Source organism: Necator americanus, chromosome I (genome assembly GCF_031761385.1).
Source record: "Necator americanus strain Aroian chromosome I, whole genome shotgun sequence".
Taxonomy (NCBI): domain Eukaryota; kingdom Metazoa; phylum Nematoda; class Chromadorea; order Rhabditida; family Ancylostomatidae; genus Necator; species Necator americanus.
In genome coordinates this window covers 14,812,919-14,830,761 of record NC_087371.1, presented here as the reverse complement: position 1 = coordinate 14,830,761, position 17,843 = coordinate 14,812,919, and the positions used below count along the sequence as shown (strand labels likewise).

The following is a 17,843-nucleotide window of genomic DNA, read 5'->3' as shown; positions in this document are numbered from 1 at the left end:
TGCGTAGACTTAGCTGTGGCGTTTGCGTGATTCACTGGGATCTTTTGACTTAGTGTGGATATAGTCGTTCGTGAACGGCCGAGAACTCGGAGCGGCGAGGTTCAGCTGGTGGTTACGAGCGACTTGGACAACAGAGTTGAGAGGAGCTAGTTAGGTTCCCGCCCCGAAGTCCGAGCGCAGCAAGCTCAGCTGGTCGTTTTGATCCGACTATATCATGACGGTGGAAAGATTGCCAACGTTTTTTCTTTCTAAGCTCCCTTCTGCATGATCTTCTAAGTTTCAGGCGTGGATAATCCTACGGTAGGTAAGTTGAGAATTTTAACTCTATGGTAGGTTCACCGATTTGTCTGGATAGTTATGCTTGAGTAAAATTTCACCGAAAGGAACACCAACGCAAAACCAGCAACAGGTGTGCTTCTTTCATAGGTGCTCAGGTATTTCAATGCCACCGCTCTTTCAATCACTATAGATAAATGAATAGTTATATGAGCACTAAAGCACATTGTAGACGGCATTCTTAGCGAATAACAGAACACAGCCGGGACTAGCAGGTCGCAAGGATTGCTGGCAGTGAAGAGTTTATATAAATGAGTGCCCTGGAATAAACAAGTTAACTCGTTGGTAATTCCTTGCAATAATTTTCCAGCAAAAAAAAACTACAGCACCTGTAAAGTTCCAAGGAATAATGAGTGTGCAATGTTAATAACAACTAACGTCCATAGTAGAACCTGAATATGGAGCAAATGATTTTTCCACTAACAACCGTGGATACGTGAAGGATGTGATTATGAGAAGGGTAGATAAGGTTACATTGAAAATCTCGTGGTCTTCGTGCCGGTTTGCTTGTGGCTACGACTCGTCCACAGCAGACGCATGGGCGGCAGGAGCATCTTTTAAATGCATCACCCCACGAATCTAAGGTGGTACGGATTTTAGGTGGAATATTTTTCTACGGGATCGTAGATTATGGAGAGGAGCGTGATTCCGTCCATTTCTTCCTAATTGCCGTAAAAAACGGCCCGGAAGATACGGCTTCGAGCGTTCCGGCGCACTATTTTCTACAACGAGTTCGATTGGAGCGCACGCGCTGTATCTTCAGGACTGTTTTTCACGTCAATTAGAAAGAAACGGAATCACTCCCCGTCCCCTCTCCATAATCTACTATCCCGTATACGAATACTCCACCTGAAATCCGTACCACCTCAGATTCGTGGGGTGATGCCTTTAAAGGGAAACGGAGAAGGCTGTCGGAGAGAAATGACCAGAACGAAGTACAGCGCAAAACACCGAAGTTCAACAAAGATTCATTCAAGTATATCGTGAAGAGGCTTTAAACAACATGAACTTCAAGTCCGAACGGAAATTACTTTTACAACAAGAAGCGTTTCGACTAAGTTATGAGAAAACTCGCAAAAGAAAAGAAAAGAAAAAGAACTTACGGACAGACCAGCGCCTGAAAAGGAACCACTTTGTAAGCAAATAGCAATGGCCCTGTTTACTTCTTCTAACTATCTATTTTCTAGGTTGAGTTTTTTTCTTCATACAATATTTCTAGTCATTGACAAATGAAAAAGTCAGGTAGGAAAAAATTTACCTTACAGTTACAATGGAAGAAAACGTCTTTCCTGCAATATTTTACAAAAAGTAAATTGACGATAATGGATGAAATGCAGAAAGAAACGTGCACGAATAAAATCACACGTTGTGGTGTAAACAACATGTATTCGGCAGCGTCGGTGCAGTTCATTTCGCTAAAAATAATAGGATGTAGATAATGAGGATTGCCAGTTACGACGAATTCAATCTCGATTGATTGCGCGCGCTACGATCGTGATCACAATTTCTGGATATTTGGAGAGGTTTTTTTTAAAAGTTCTCGAGCGAAACTCTAACGTCTGATGCAGTGTTAATTGTTACATGAGCAAATAGAAACAGCTCAAATTGCTGTGATGCGGGAAGAACAGAAATTCTTTCCGGGAAACAAGACGATCGATTTTGTTACTTCTAGAATTTAATTCTAGAAGCGTCTAAAAAGAACTACCGCTTCTCTGGAAACAACAATTCAAGCAAAGCAAGCAAGAAAATTCTTTCAGATAGTATTAATAGCGACCAGTCGAGAAGCGCATCACCTTCTCATGCGCGGAGAGGACGGCGATGTCCTCGTGAACCAACCATACTTGCCATTATTTTATAAAATTATAGTGCAGCAGTCCCAGCAGTTGCTGTGAGTTTAATTAGCGCCAATTCAGGGAAAACGAGATTGAGGACTAATAACTGCATGCTTGTCGGATACGGGCAAAATCTCATTTGTAGGCTGCAGGTCTCCGAAAATGAACTCTGTGAATGCTATGGGCGCACAATCAAACGCATTTATATGGTGCCCCAGGTAACCTGCATGCCATCTCTCCTCTGTTCGTTGATGGACGCATTTTGAAGGCAGCGTATCGCGACATCGAATGGTGTTGAGATCCCTCCGCGATAGGTAGAAATAAGGTTGCAGTTCACAATTATGATCGTAATCACACTCAATTTCACTTAGTAGTTCAGAAAAAGTTGTGAGAAACAGCCTTGGTGAACCAGTCTCCCCAACGATGCAACTTCTTACGCGATAGCACACGTGCAACTCCACGTGGTCCAACGTCCGCAATTCAATCAATGTAACTCAAATTAGTAGCAGAAGCTATCCATCCTGTACAATCGCAGACGCATGGCGACTTGTTATTGTACTAGTGGCCGTAATAAGTTGCATCGTCGGAGAGACGGGCACAACCAAGGTTGTTCGGACGCCATTTTTCGGATTACAAGAGGGAACGGAGTGTGGTGGCGTTGATATTTGAGAAGTATACCCCGATCTCTAATTCTTCATGATGAGATCAAACATCAATTTCGCGATGTGCGGCCTTCAACAAATTGGTGACCGTGCGCTCTTTAAGTTGCCATTGAATGGGACCAGAAACGTTGTTTTTGATATTCTTGATGTTATTGTACTCTAATTACTGTATTTGTCAGTATGTGAGGAAGAGAGGAAACATTTGTAGTCCAAGTACGGTTCCTAGGCGAGCTCCCTATCCGGGGCTGCCATTTCGCTTTTGTTTCATGAGGAATGATGACGATTTTCATTAGTCCTGGAAAATGATCCTTAGATTTGGAAAGATGTAGGTCCTCCTGGATGTAGCGATCATCGTGATATCCATGAAAACCAACAAAAGCCTCCCATTATTAGCATTCAGTTTCTCAGTCTTTGAAAGAAAATAAGTAGAGAAAATTGAAATGACAACAATTTTTCCGAGAATCTGTGTCTTCTTCCAACCATGTACTCCTAGATATTGAGATACTTCAAAATAGAGCTTTATGGGAGTCTTGAGAGAGTAGTACAAGCTGCATGAAGTCCTCAAAGTGCGTGTACTACTACATCCACAGTAGTGAAAAACGCAAAATTCTGCAATTAAAGCTCTCTTTTCAGAGAGACAGGTCGAAGGTCGGATAGGTTGCATTTCATAGGTCAAGATCTATAGGTAAACAATGTAAAAACACAAAAAAATACTTGCGGCTACGGTGGATGTCTCTAAATCAATTCTCTCAAGCTTTTTACGTGTTACTGAACCCTAGTGCACACTAAAACTACAGTGATTCTCTAAGCATGAAAAGATTCTAAAAAATTCAACGGGGCTTTACTGAAACACTGTAAAGAAAATTCTTATCTAAGAGATATAAGTATTTCAACACTAAAGGAAATCTACAGATGTAGATGAAATAAAAGAATTAAAAGTAAAAGATGTAAAAAGTTGAATTTTCTGTAGATGATTATAATCAAAGGCACGTACTAAACGTGAGCAGTAGGGAAAATTTAGCGAGACTTTCTCGTGAGTACAAAAATGCTAATAAAGTTAGGAAAAAATATGGATTTTCTACTGAAGTTCTCGTATTCCCATGACTAGAGATGGATATGGTGTGCCAGAGTTTTTCAAATGTCTTCACGGTTTTTTTTTTGAGCTTCCACCAAACCGGCTATACGTTGAACGAGAGAGAATATTTCTTTAAATGGATATAATAAGAAGTAGTACTACAGTGGCGAGTCAGCGGATAAAATGCATCAGAAGGACGATATGCCGCCAGCACATAACAGCTGTACGTTAATCATTATTTACGAGAATGGTAGCAAGCAGATTTATTGGTGAACAAAAAAGAATGACTGAAAAGAGATGTTGGAGAACGATTTAGGCAGAGATTGAAGCATTTTCCGTGGATGTGAACCATAGCTCAGCAAAACATAATAAGCAGAATAATTTTTCCGCTGCATAGACAGAAATTCTAAAGAATTTCAGTTATTCAATTCATACCGAGATATAATGGAGCCGGCAAAGGGGATGTCATTAATTCTTCTTTTTCTCGAAAATATAATCTTTGAGGAAATTATCTGCTGATTAGTGAAGTGGGCGTTGAAAACAACCATAACACAATGAAACTTTGTCGCTTTAAACTGACGTGGAGCTATAAACAATTTCAGTGAACCACGACATTTCGTTGATAAAATACAGAAATCACGAGATTTTTGTTATTTCCTGTATTTCTCGGACGGGAACCCATATCCACTTGCGATTGAGTGAGAAATTTCCCAACGACTGGCAGCATTTACTTCTAGTAGACACACGAGTTTTATCACAATTATTGAATATTTCCAAAGTCAAATAGAAAAGATTGTGACCGACAAAACAATGCTGCTCTGATCGCAAAACAACAAACAAAACCAATTCGTTGTGCCGGGTCGGCAGCAAATTAAAAGCCTGCGTGCAGCCTCACTTACTACGGAGCAAAGCCTTCGGAAAGAGATTCTAATCAATAATAAATACAAGTAAAACTGACTTCTCTGATTAAAGTTAGCAATACGCTTTTGACCAGATCTATACAAACATTGCACACATTGGAAGCGATCTACGATCAATCAATAATGAAAGATGCATGGGTATTTGAACACGAACACATGCTTGATCGCGATGACATCATCGATCGACAAATAAATATATGAGAGATAAAAGTGAAATCAAAACAACGGAAGGAATGGCAAGAACAACACCGGACGTAACGGCAGACTTAAACAAACGAGATTAACCAGAGAATATGGGGATAGTGCGGGTGAAATTCGATGCCTACAGTACAGTACAGTATCGTTCCTGGGATACAGTAGCTACAGTAGCACCACGGTTGTGAAACGTGATAGGCAGTGATCAAAATATAAATTCGCCCATCCTTTTCTTCTTAAGAATTCGATCACCGTGATACTTGGACATATTCTGGAAAAGAGTCGAGAAAAATAAAGAAAAGAGAAGTACTGCAATGGGAAGTACTGTGGGAAAATCTCCCTTCGATCTGTTTTGGAACAAAAAGGAAAGATAATCTTCGAAAAAAGGAAAATAAAAGATAGAAATATGAAACCTCGACACAGAGAACAATCAGTTTCTGATCGCAGCTGACGAGCTGCGCATGAGAGATCAAACCACCAGGAATTCGTGGATCACCGGCCATAGCGGATAGCGAAGCTAAACGGTACCAGTAACAGAGCACAGTACTTACGACTACAGTACCGCCGACAAGAGATAAAACAGCTCACCGTAATTTGCTCGCCATCCATCACAATAGTCGCCGGCACGTATGCCACCTGTTTTCGATCCGTGCCAAATCCGTTTGTCGGGCCTGGTGAGAAATATGAACTTGTCGATCTTGTGGAGATCACGAGTGTGAAAAAAACCGATTCACCATTGATCATCACTGATGACGTCACGTCTATCGAACGAATACAGTGGGCGAGTGGAGCGTTGTCCATCGTTCAGAACCGCTCTCCAACTAGCAAACAGATGTTCACCACGGATGTTCACCACCGGCGTATCCCAGTCGACTGTGTGCACGATTCGGAGCATGTCCTGAAATATTTGAAGTGATGGCATCGAAGGACGGCAAGAAGGCGAAGTGTTAACGTTGATTGTCACCTGTACATTGCTGGAGAGCATCGCTCTGAACGTAGTCGTAAATCCAGCCATTCGTGCTTCTCGATAACATTGGAGATCAGCTCCGCGCATCCCGCGCATATTTCCATCGTATGGAGTGTTCAGAGCGATTAAATGGATCTACAGTAGAAAAAAATCCTTGTGATATCAGGAAATCATGGAAATATCCCCATTTTGTACGCTACTTCCCTCTGCAAGTCACATTTTTTCAAAAACCCTTTGCGGAATTTGAGGACTCTCGTACACCTCGTAATTCCCTATCACACTTTCACTAACGCTCCCTACAAACACGTTGTACTTAAGGCCAGCTTCGATTATTTCCTGAATTTCATTGAAATTTGATTACTAACAGCAGCAATAGCAGTCGCGTTACACTTCAGTTTAAGAGATGCGGTAGTTCTGAAACGCTGTAAGCCCACAGCAGTAGCCTTTCCCTTTCTCAGATGCAAGTTACCAATCTCCACTACAAACCAAACAACCTTACGGTAGTCTCGACAGCGAAAAAAGTTACATTAGAATTTTTGCGGCAAGGAATTGGTTCCTAATTGCAGTCCTTATCGAAAAGGGTGAAATCCCATAAACCCATAGAAATACGTGACTCACCACTGCGTCTACGTGTTGCGTGGGAAGCTGATCTGTTGGTGGTCTTGGATGGAACCGCGGAGACGGTACAGGAGTTTCCATTTGGTATGGCAAAATTGGTGATGCTGGTTCGTCTTTGGGATATGGTGGATTCGTCGACGGATTACGCGTATGAGGAGGTGACGGATGAGTTCGAAGTTGTGATGGATACGGAGGTGGCGGAGCTGGGCCAGTTTGCTCACGTCGTGGGACAGACGGAGCGGGACGTGCTATTGGTCGAGCCGTTTCCTTAACAAATTCGATTTTATGTCGCACTTACGGTACAAACTAAAAAGTACTGTATCCCACACTATACATGGCAGAGCGTCGCACAACAGTGGAAATGAGGAAAGAAAGACACAACAACGACATTACTAGCGGATTGAGGCAAACCAAAGGGACGCTACGAAAAGTACGGTGAACGGCCACGCTGCGTGACCGCCCCTAGTGTATATCTGCCACGACGCACATACGTGTATGTCCCTTATATGTACATACGATAGCGGAAAAACGACGGCTAACTACGGTAGAGACAGTGTGTGTGTGTGAGTCGGAGTGCTGCTGGCAGGAAGCCAACCAAAACAGAGTGGCAAACCTCGCATACCGTACACCTCACACCATTGCAAAATCTATGGTCGCAGAAGTGCGTTTATGTAGATGTGTGGATACGATATACGTTCGTGATGAGAACAGCTCACAATTACCGTAATCGAGCGACGAACGCACGGTCGGTGTCGAGACATCGTCTCTCGATCTCGCTAAGATAAGATCATCTTCTTCAACCAGCAATCGATATATCGATTAACCAACTCACTGATTTTGGCTGTTTCACGTCACTAATGTTCGGAGCAGGGTCACAACATTATTACGAAGCGACAATGACGGTGGATGATTCGAGTACTGGTTAAATTGACGGCAATGGGACGATGTTTACGCCCAGCGTAGCAAAAATTAGCGCACGCGAACCCTCCACCAGGGACATGTTCGTTTCATGTTTATATGATTTGTAATGTTTCTGTGTGTGATTTTACGTGTGTGACGTGCCCGCACAATTGCACAACGTTAGCTGCTTACCCAGTATTCCAGATGGTTCGACTGCAAATCGTGTTCAGATACTATTGGCTAAAATTCATAAATGTAAATAAGAACAGCCCTGTTAGTTATAGAAGAACAGTTGCACGTGCAAAGGATAGGTATTGATTTTCCGCACAAACGCTAGGTAAGGTTAGGAACTTCGCGATTGCTCATTACGAGACTTGTTCCTTATTTCAGTTCTATGTGCGATCATCTCGTCGCGATCCCAAGAAAAAAAGGTGGATTCGAAAATTTATAAACGCAAATGTGACGGAAATAGCCCGCTCCTACATCGTTTTTACTACCTACCATGTACCTAACAAGTAGGAACTTTTAAGGTTCAAATGATAGGAACTGAAGATCACTTTGAACAGAAGCTCCGCGCAGTTTCAGGTTATCTCTTCATTACGTAAATACGACTTTCAGACAGTTTTGAAGTATATTCGAGGATGTGATATTTTGTTTATTTTATAAGTACAGTTAGTTGTTTTATTTATTTGCATTCATTCCCCTGTTGTCTTAAAGCTCAGACGCCAAATATTCAACCGTGTGCTAAAGTCATTCGGTAATGTAGACCGCAGTGCCGTTAAACCGTCAACCCTTGATATCTGGCTTGTTTCGTTTGACAATTTATTGTTGAAACGTCCGTCTCTTAATAATTTCCAACTACTGACTAGACGTTGACAAATATCAATCTTAACGCTTAATTATTTCTTAAAGCACGCAATAAAAAAGGTTTTTTAGACTCACACACAGCTTCATCCCTATTAAGTATTCAATTTAAGTTACATGAAATAGAAATGCAAAGAGATAGAGTGGGAACTAGTTGCTATTCGAGTAATTCGCTTCCAAAGCTCTGTTTATCATTTGTTTTTGTTTACTGTTTCTTTACGCTCGCCCATCGGCTGCGACCACCTGCTCCAGAGCAAAGATTGCTTCAGCAGAGTTCGCAAGACCGTTGAACTACTTGGAATCGAAGTGTTGGAACCGTCGAATGCTGCTTTATTGCGTTTTTAGCGACAATTATAGATTTTCCCTTCCTTCTCGAAATTTCCATTCAGTAGTTGGCCTCTTACATATGGTGATACTCGTTTCATTTTTGAAGGTTCCATTTCACCCATATTCGCTAAAATTTGGTGTTTGTAGAAAAATATCCATCTTCTATAATATATATCTTATAAATATTCTAGCATATCTTCACCAAAAAAAAAGTTATGTTGAAATAATGTTTTCATGAAAATAGCTCTTTGTATCCTATATTATAGAAGTATTATTACTATACTATACTATATATGTTTCTTATCCTCTATCCTTTAGTTCTATGTAACCAAGTAATTACAAGGCTCCAAAAGATCTGTAGATATTTTTGATCTACTGTGGAAAAGCGATCTAGAAACATGAACGCAACTGCACTTATCAACTGATCATGTGCACTTATTGGTTGATGGTGACATCACGGCTCCACGCCCAAACCTAGTCCTCTATTTTTTTTTGTTGATATTTCAAACCGCGAAAGAACTAAAGAAGTAAATTTGTGTCATCTGCAAAATCTACGGTAATTTGGGAGCATTTTTACTACCATCCACAGGTTTCATAATGTTACCGCACGCAATAATATAAATTTTTTTTTGAACGTTAAAGCTGCCTTTAGAGTCACCGTCGTTCGCTAAGTCATTATTTTCCTACGTCGTTAATGGTAACAATATTCAATCTCTCCCTGACAAAATGAATTTCTGTTGAGAGAAAAAAAATGGAGAATATGGAGCGATTTCATCAAAATAAAATATTCCTTCTTCGAAATTTTTGCGAGAAGAGATCGTCAAAACAAAGTTCATGTAGAATATTCAGTAGCCTCGAAGAAAGTCTCGTGAAATTGTTGATCGTTCATTTTTGCTGTTGTTATTGGGGTGTCTATTTCATGTTTATTCAACAAATTACTGTAGAATAGTAAATGTAACTGTAATTGTAATCCTGTAGAATTTTGCGCATTTTTTCATCTGACATATATAGATTGTTCTAGAGATCCGTCTGTTAGATGATTTCTTTCTGCTATAAATAATTAACGGCAGCAACAATAAGAAAAGTGGTAGTAACAGCGGAAAATCGTAGAAAAGCACTCACCAGTGACTGGCGTTGTTCGACGATCGGATGGAAAGCACCAAGCTGCAACAATTCGCATTTAAAATGAATAAAATGGTTACTGTAGGAGTAAATGCACATACCATAACCTCTTTCCAACCGTTGTTTACTTTAATGTAGAGTTGTTGAGTGGCGGTAGCAAAAGCAAGTGTTCCGATGGGGACTCGTGAGGAGAACAGCTCGTGTGTGCTTGGATATACGCGAACAACGGCTGGAAAACCGAATACATGGTCTCCAAGTCGTAGAGGACCTCTATCGCGGATAATTCTCATCAATCTTTCTCAAAAAATATCCGAGACAATAAGGGGTTTCTATTTTACGACTTAGCAAGCCCGGGCAAAATCGAATCACAACTATGAAGGATGTTGGTGATCATTCATTTACTCAATCGTTTCAATTTATTCATTCGTCCGTTCACTCATTCACTCCTTTTTTCGTTTGTTCGCCATCTATTCATTTTCATTCGTTTCCAATTTTTTATTAGTTCACTTATTAATTCATTCACAAAGTCATTCGGTTGTTGGCCATATTCATTTATTCAATAATTTCCATTTATCCGCGCATAAAGTTTGCACATTCATTCATTTTAATAATAATTCACTTACTATTCTTTTATTTACTCACTTTCATTTATCCATTCATTTCCTGATTTCTATTTACCCGTCGATAAAGTTTGTTGATTCATTTTATTCATTTATTCATTCATTCGTTCATCCTTTCTCTCCATTCGTTCCGCCATTCATTCGTTCGTTCAGTTCTCCTATTACTAGGTTGCAACTCCATGATGATTGTGTTAACGATGTAATCTCTACCAAGTAAATTTTGGAAAACAGCATAAAATGTTGAATTTTGCGTACGATTTCGCATTTTCTTAAAATTCTCGCGCACGCGATTGGGACTAAATGGAAGTATTAATGCGTGCTCGACGAACAGGAGGAGTTAAGGTGATTACGGTAAACAGATGCAGCGTATGACAATACCGTACAAGAAACAAGGATGCTTCGACGCAGCTTTTTTTCTGACACCAGCAACAGTACCGAACTGCACTGACATGCCAAACAAAGCTGAAGCGACCGTCGTCGAAATCTACGAGAGGGTCCGGTGGAACTACACGGTATTCTTGAACGGATATCCATGCAGCCATTTCAGGGATTTTGCTGCTCCATCAGATTTATTTGATCAGGTAAAGGGTAAGTAAGAGTAACTAACTAGGCAAAAAGGATCCACGGAGACCCTGACTTCTCCCTCTATTCTCCTTTCTTTAACCGTTCGTCTCATATTCTCCACAGCTTTCCCCACCTTCACAATATCACGAGTTGGTCTCAAATTACACCATGCAAGTGTCGTGGACAATTGGAATGTTCGAGGAAGATTCTGCTGCGTCCCCTTCTGCCTAGTAATATTTCACTATAACGTGTACACACGCAGACATGATAGCAGGAATGCGTTTGGCATCTGGTGAACACTACTTGGAGTGATTTTTTACTAACCACGTGCGACGTATGTTTTCTGAGGTAGTAGTTTCTTGCGCTATTCGGCGATCCTTTTATGGGTGTCTTTCATAAGAAGACACTTTGTGATCCAGGAAATAGCGGAAAAATTTGCAGATGCGCATAGATAATCCCACGGGGATTTCCGATCCATAAGATTTGCATTCTGCTTGAATAAAAAGACATATTCATAGCGATTATGCAAGATATTTGGGATTTGTGGACTAGAAGAACTAGGAACGTCCCCAGCATTTCCTTATACCATTAAAATATTTTTGTATATTGTAGGTCTCTTTCAGAGGATACAGGAGATATGCAAATCATTCTCAAAGAAGGTTTACATCAAAACACAAAGGACCGTTCAAAAAGGAGGGAGAATTATGAAGTGAATCGTGGAAGATCAAGCATCACTAATATTCGGTTCCCTAACACACAATACACCCAGCATGTACAGTAGTTTCGGCAGTAGCTACCTGCGTGATAGGACCCGGCGATAATTGACACCGTAGAAAAAGGTCCGCAGAACAAAAAAAACCTGGCACAGGGCTTGCTTGATGACCACGTCAATAAATTTCTTCCTTCTATTCTGCATTTGTGGAGCTTTTCCATTTCCCTAGATCAACGTCTTGGTTCCCTTAGGGGTTTTCAAAGAGCAATTTCAGGATTACAGGAAATGATCGAGACAATAATGTTGTCATGACCTTCCTGGATTGCATCCAGAGGGGATCAATAACCTGAGTTGTGCTGGTGCTCGATTCTTTAACACAGACACAAGGTGAAGTGAGCGTTTTTGATGACCCGTCGTTCCTTACATACGTGCCAGGCAATCTGTAACCTTATCGGACTTAACTCTTAACTCCGAAACGTTACCCATAATCAAAGGAAATTGATAATTTTAGCTCTCTGCTACCTCCAATATACCGAGAATGCATTTCAACTCACAAGAATCTCCTCCATAAGACACCGGATGCGACATTCCTGGAGCTCCGGGTACCCCAGGTGGCCCAGGTGGCCCAGATGGTCCGGGTGGTCCTGGCATTCCCCGATCTCCCTACAAATAGATACGAATAGATGAATCAGCTAAAAACTACCGCAGTTATACTCTCCGAAGAAATGCACTCACCTTTTCTCCTTTGAGACCTCTTCGATGATGGTCCCGATCGTACTGAGGCAGTGCGTTGTCGATAGGTGACGGTTGGAAGACGGTAGTGGTCGTATGCACACATTCACCTTTTTCACCCTACATTTCAAAGATCGTAGAATTGAGGAAGGATTTGTGCGCAAAATCGAAAATCTGTACCTTTAGTAGTGGATGCCTAACGATAAGCTCAATATCTCTCTCAGAAAGACCCTGAAAATCGCGACCATCTCGTCCCGGAAAGCCCGTCTCACCTCGCGGACCTAGAAATAACTCACTTAAAAAATTGTCCAAAGGACACATGGTCTTCAAAATTACCTTGAATTCCCTGTGGACCTTGGTGTCCTGGCGGTCCTGGTGGGCCAGGCGGCCCAGGCACAGGTTGAACCTCACCTCCATACGGAGACGTTTGCACATAGCCGGGTTCACCTGGAGGTCCAGGTGGTCCGCGTGGTCCTGAACAGATTCCTTGTGGCTGATTTTGAAGAGTTGGTTCAAATTTTTGGAAGAAAAACTTTTTGGGGTTTTCAGTTCTAAGCGCGTAACTCACCTTCGATACCCTGTGGTCCTTGCGGTCCGATCGGACCACTTGGTCCTGGGAGGCCATCTCGACATTGTTGGATGCACTAAAAATATTTTTTAAACGCTCAATATTCATTATTGACGTAAAATAGCAGAATCCTACCACCCCCGGTGGACCTGGTTCTCCCCGCTCTCCTTTGAGGCCACTTTGTGGCGATTCTGAAAGTAGAAGTCGATAGATCGATTTTTGCACCGCCGTATACAGTAATGAACTCTAAGAGTCCTCTATATCACGCAGTCACTCCATTTCCTAGCCAGCAAATTCCCTACGGATATAAAACTGCCCTTACAGAAGAAATTCTGCTGAAAGCAAGATCTTTCATGGCTTGATCGGTAAATCAATAAATGCCCAACGCATGCACACGACACATGGGTGTTTGCTCTACTTATGTGAGGTGCATGTGATGCTGAAGGCGGATGACCTATGGATATTGGTGAACCGTGTCGGTGGAAAGGTAGCAGAAGACTATCGCCGAACGGATAATACAGATCACGTTCGTCACGATCTGAAATCGATATTGACCTCGGTGAAAACCAATAAATCAATGAACACGTGTTGCTCTACAGGAGATGTTGGTGCATAGTGTGAGTACGGTGTATACGGTATGTGTGTGGATAACACAGATATTCACGAATTCTGCACTTTTTAAGTACACTGCGAGGAAGTGGAGGAAGTGCAGATACACAGAGGACACGAGCAAAAAGGACAGAAGATATGGCACTCGACGGAATTTCGCACAAAATTGCTAAAAGGGTCCTAGACACGGATCGTTATTTGAAAAACAATTCGAACAATTGCGAATATGACCATAACTTCTTCCAAAAGGGCACTTGATAGAGACGCAGGGGAAGGCCAACTGACAAGATCTGTGTCCGTGTACTGTAGCGCTACGAGTGCGCAAAGCTTATGGAAGGTGGAAAGTGCAGTGGAAATAAGAGAATGTTTACTGTAGAGTTCATGGAAGAGACGAGGACAGACAGACAGAGAGGGCGATGCGTTTGCAAGTTAGAGACGCAGAGGAACTCCTCTTATTGACGAAGAAATGGAGGTCTGCCTGAATGCTTTCCCCTAACATTTGAAAAAAAAAACTAGGAAAAAGAGGGGAAACAAAGCTGAATAGGAAATGTACAATAGCAGAGGAAATCGGTTTGAAAGAATCGTGCATAGATTGTGAAATTAAGGCAAAAAATTGGAAGAAAACTAGAAAATATGGAAAAGAATGGAAGTAAACAGGGGAACTTCCTGAGAATGAGGTATGAGCCTGCATCTCTGGGTAGCAGGGAAGGTTATGCTTCTGTTCCATAACATTTTATTATTACATGTCTACAATTTTCTGTGATAATAGAAAAAAGACGTACCGTGCACGACTTTCCCGTGAAGGTCCATTGGAAGTGGCGGTGGCGGAGTCGGTGCCGGCGGTAGCTCGACAACTTCGGTCTTGTCCACTGGAAAATCTGTCGGATACGCGCAGAATCGTGAGGAAACGATGAATTTTAGGCAATGAATTGAATCAATCACAGCCTAAACCACACCCACCTGCTTGATCCTTGAAATGATCAAGACCGGAGCCCTCGTCGTCACTCTGGAAACACGCGGATTTATCGGAAAAGCATGGGAAAGGCGGAGAGGGATAGGCCATAGGTACAACACAATAGCGGAAAGCCACATGATCTCTGATCTACAGAACGACGGTGTCGATGGCATCACCTGACTTACCTGAGCTTTGTGACGAGCCTTTAGGACTTTTCGTTTCCGCCACTAAGATGAAATTTTATGGTATTTTAAGACACGGTGAGTGACATCCATCAATTGAAATAAAGCAATGTTCTGGTTTGCATAAAAATATTGCAAAAAGTCCCCCAAAATTCCATAAATTCTAGAGAATTTCAACGACAAACTGTTGTGCGACTAAAACAAGATACACGGAAATTTCCGGCGAAGTAGAAATATACTTCGTAGAGATGTGCTCTGTTGCCAAATTAATTTCACATCACCTTTTTTGAAACTAAGCGTTGTACTTCTCCGTAAGAAAAAAAAAAACTAGTCTATCCTATGTGGGCGTGTCATTCTACACTATAATTTATCCAATCACAGTTGCGCATAGGTACCACCCTATTATGTCTTTTTGTTTTTTTTATTTCCGCTCCTTTGTAATGTGGTACGTTCATGTAGAGGTGTTGTTTCAGTGCTGCACTGCTCTACTGATTCCAAGCTGATGAGGTGCAAGGAACTCCTTGGTGGACGACGAACGAGTTTGAGAAATGGCTTGCGTTCAGCTTTACACCTATGTTTGCATTGTTGCCACAAAAATATGAAAAGCTGCTTTTTCAGCGGTGTAGCAGCGCAGTCAACAAACTTTAGAATTGAATCGATTTTTAAAAAAAATCCCTAAGTTATATAAGAATTGGTTCAAATAAATTCTTGAAGATCCTTAAACGTAAATCACACTAAAAGCTCTAAACTGTAGGCCAAGGATTTCAGGACTTTTTTTTGTAGACATTTAAGACTTCTAATGTAGTAGTAGAGGAGTGCTAAGCAAAAAGTATTTCATCCTTCAAATTATCCTGCTTTACTTATTAAAATCCTGCTTTACGGATTTTAACTACGTAATAAAAGTGCGGACTCAATCGATAGCCGAAAATTAGCGAAGATACGGTTAGGGTAAAATGCAAACCATGCGTTACTTATTAGTTGCTAATACAAAGAAAAAAGAAGGAGATCTTCTCCTGGAAGTCCTAGGGAATTGTTAAAAAGAACTATGAAAGTACCTCTGCTTCTCTTTCAACTAATGCACATAACCCTTCAAAATTTGCGTAATTCAGGGATCTGGACAATTATTCCAGTGACATAGACGTTTTCGCTATTAGCCGAACAGAACACGCTGCAAATCTTGTTCTTTTACCTTGAGCACTTCAGTGAGGATTCTCGAATGAAGTCTTCTAGATAGCTACATATTGTATTGATGCATCAGAAACAAAAACTATTTTTCATTCATCATTTTTTTCATGAGAAAGCAGCGTGAGCTTTTTTTGTGCGGCAAGAAAAATGGACTGAAATGTAAATCACGTGTCCTGTGGAAACATAACATCCACAAATAAAAACACATCACTAGCAGTAAACCAAATTCCCGGCAAGTGCAAGTTTTTATTCGGTTACTGCCGAAATAATTCATCAGCATCAATAGGTCTCAGTAGTGTAAGCGAGAGTAATTCGTCGTCACAAGGGGCTGATGAAAAATAGGGGGAGCTGGTCACCGACGATGTCGGCTATCACTGGAAATTTTAAATACGACTGTTTTCCGCGATATTAATGAGGTCCTGTGCGTGTGTGGACAAATTTCCACCACCCGCTAATAGCTGAGTGCGAAAAGTTTCCTTTGTTTCCTTGAAAAAAGTCTGCCGTAAAGTTTGCTGCCAAAACAAAAGTTTTCTAAAAAATCCTATGGATCGAAATCCTCAGGAGTCGACATGATAGATCGATACATAGTAATAAAATTAGAAACTGAACTAACGCAAAATAATTTTTCCCTTTGCTGATAGTTAGACAGTGTTTTTCGTTTTTTTTTTCAAATTTTCTAGCAAAGGACTGAGGTGATAAATGAGGATATTGGGCAAGTAACTTCGAGCGAACTTCGAACGCCTTACCTTCTAAGTATAAAACACTCAATTTCTCTAAAAACACGTTGACTATTTCAGTTTTAGTACAACATTTATTAAACGACTTAATTTTGATCCCGATTAATTTCTACAAAAATATGCTAGTAGCACCAAATAAATACTGCACAAGACTTCTTACCTGGAAATGAAAAATCGGATATGAAAACTATGATCCAGATCTTTTTGTGGATACGAATTTTCGGTATCAATTAGTGTTGCATTCGTGGCCGAGCCCAACCCAGCCCACTGATTATGGTTATAATTTCGCGCTGTTTTTCTAGAGATTCCAATGCTTTCTGTCAAAGCAAAGCTCTTGCAGGAATTTTATTCTGGAAATCTCCGTGTATATTGTTACCTGGTAATTTTTGAACTGTGTACACGAAATTTGGCACTTCTGCTTGATTTGGCATGGATAATGAAATAATTTCTACGTGAGAGTAGATTTTCAAGAAATTTGAATAAACATCAACTTCTCTCCTACCCAAAGTTCATCACATTGTTTAGCCGCTTCAGATGGATCGTCGATAATTTTCAGCTCTTGGATAGCACCCTAAAAAATTACCGACAAGTATATGGGCACTAACCGAGTAATCAATGACTTCAATGGGTTCGAACGATGGGAATGAGATCTCCTCCTGGCTGGATCGTTGTGGTCGTTCTACGACCGTATCATGTGAAATGGTGTACTGAACAAAATTTCCAGCATCATCCTGAAATTCGCCGTCCTGGTCCGTGACCCATCCTTCATCCTGCGGCATACGTTTTTGCCTGGACGCTGGAGAGCGCGATGGACGTTTTGTGCTGAACGTTCGTTCCTTTCTTTGGATATTCCTACTGAGAACGCCTTCATCGTTGCGTTTTATGGGTGTCGTATTCGTAGCGGCCCTGGATTCACCGGCCTTTTTGGTGAGAATCAGTTCGTCGTCGATCAAAATTTCATGCAATGGTTCTGATTTGATAGGAGCAACTAGTAGTACGAATAAAACAAGTCGAAATAGCATAGCTGTGAAAATGAATAACTATTCGTTTCCTGAAAGAATTTTATCATTGTCGGCTAGCAGCGAAAGGTGTAGATGACTGATCACGAGTATTACAAAGACGCAGAGAAAAGGTCGTTAATAAAGGAAATTTCTCGTTAGT

The 17,843-nt window shown here is 41.1% G+C and overlaps 2 protein-coding genes across 6 annotated transcripts in view; both read right to left on the bottom strand.

Moving 5' to 3' along the window:
• Window positions 1-335: 335 nt before the first annotated feature.
• On the bottom strand, window positions 336-1,747 carry RB195_005575 (uncharacterized protein; the record flags this gene model as incomplete). The annotated part of the gene is made up of 3 exons (XM_064178170.1): window positions 336-596; window positions 666-728; window positions 1,595-1,747. 3 exons carry the CDS (start codon window positions 1,745-1,747, stop codon window positions 336-338), a joined length of 477 nt encoding a protein of 158 aa, XP_064035247.1.
• A 3,478-nt stretch (window positions 1,748-5,225) lies between these two features.
• The window catches only part of RB195_005574 (uncharacterized protein), a gene marked incomplete at both ends in the record, with an annotated part of 70,653 nt that continues 58,035 nt past the window's right edge, over window positions 5,226-17,843 (bottom strand). For 3 of the 5 annotated variants that reach the window (XM_064178168.1, XM_064178167.1, XM_064178166.1), the window contains 17 exons: window positions 5,226-5,291; window positions 5,434-5,537; window positions 5,609-5,691; window positions 5,755-5,918; window positions 5,985-6,122; window positions 6,606-6,872; window positions 9,819-9,860; window positions 9,920-10,047; window positions 12,269-12,377; window positions 12,450-12,566; window positions 12,627-12,727; window positions 12,783-12,920; window positions 13,015-13,090; window positions 13,150-13,205; window positions 14,406-14,492; window positions 14,584-14,629; window positions 17,185-17,253. In XM_064178168.1, coding sequence (XP_064035242.1) covers window positions 5,226-5,291; window positions 5,434-5,537; window positions 5,609-5,691; window positions 5,755-5,918; window positions 5,985-6,122; window positions 6,606-6,872; window positions 9,819-9,860; window positions 9,920-10,047; window positions 12,269-12,377; window positions 12,450-12,566; window positions 12,627-12,727; window positions 12,783-12,920; window positions 13,015-13,090; window positions 13,150-13,205; window positions 14,406-14,492; window positions 14,584-14,629; window positions 17,185-17,253 — 1,791 coding nt within the window. Of the gene's footprint in view, window positions 5,292-5,433; window positions 5,538-5,608; window positions 5,692-5,754; window positions 5,919-5,984; window positions 6,123-6,605; window positions 6,873-7,697; window positions 7,746-9,818; window positions 9,861-9,919; window positions 10,048-12,268; window positions 12,378-12,449; window positions 12,567-12,626; window positions 12,728-12,782; window positions 12,921-13,014; window positions 13,091-13,149; window positions 13,206-14,405; window positions 14,493-14,583; window positions 14,630-14,763; window positions 14,806-17,184; window positions 17,254-17,843 lie in introns of all 5 variants that reach the window. The other 2 variants (XM_064178165.1, XM_064178169.1) reach the window with 2 other exon arrangements.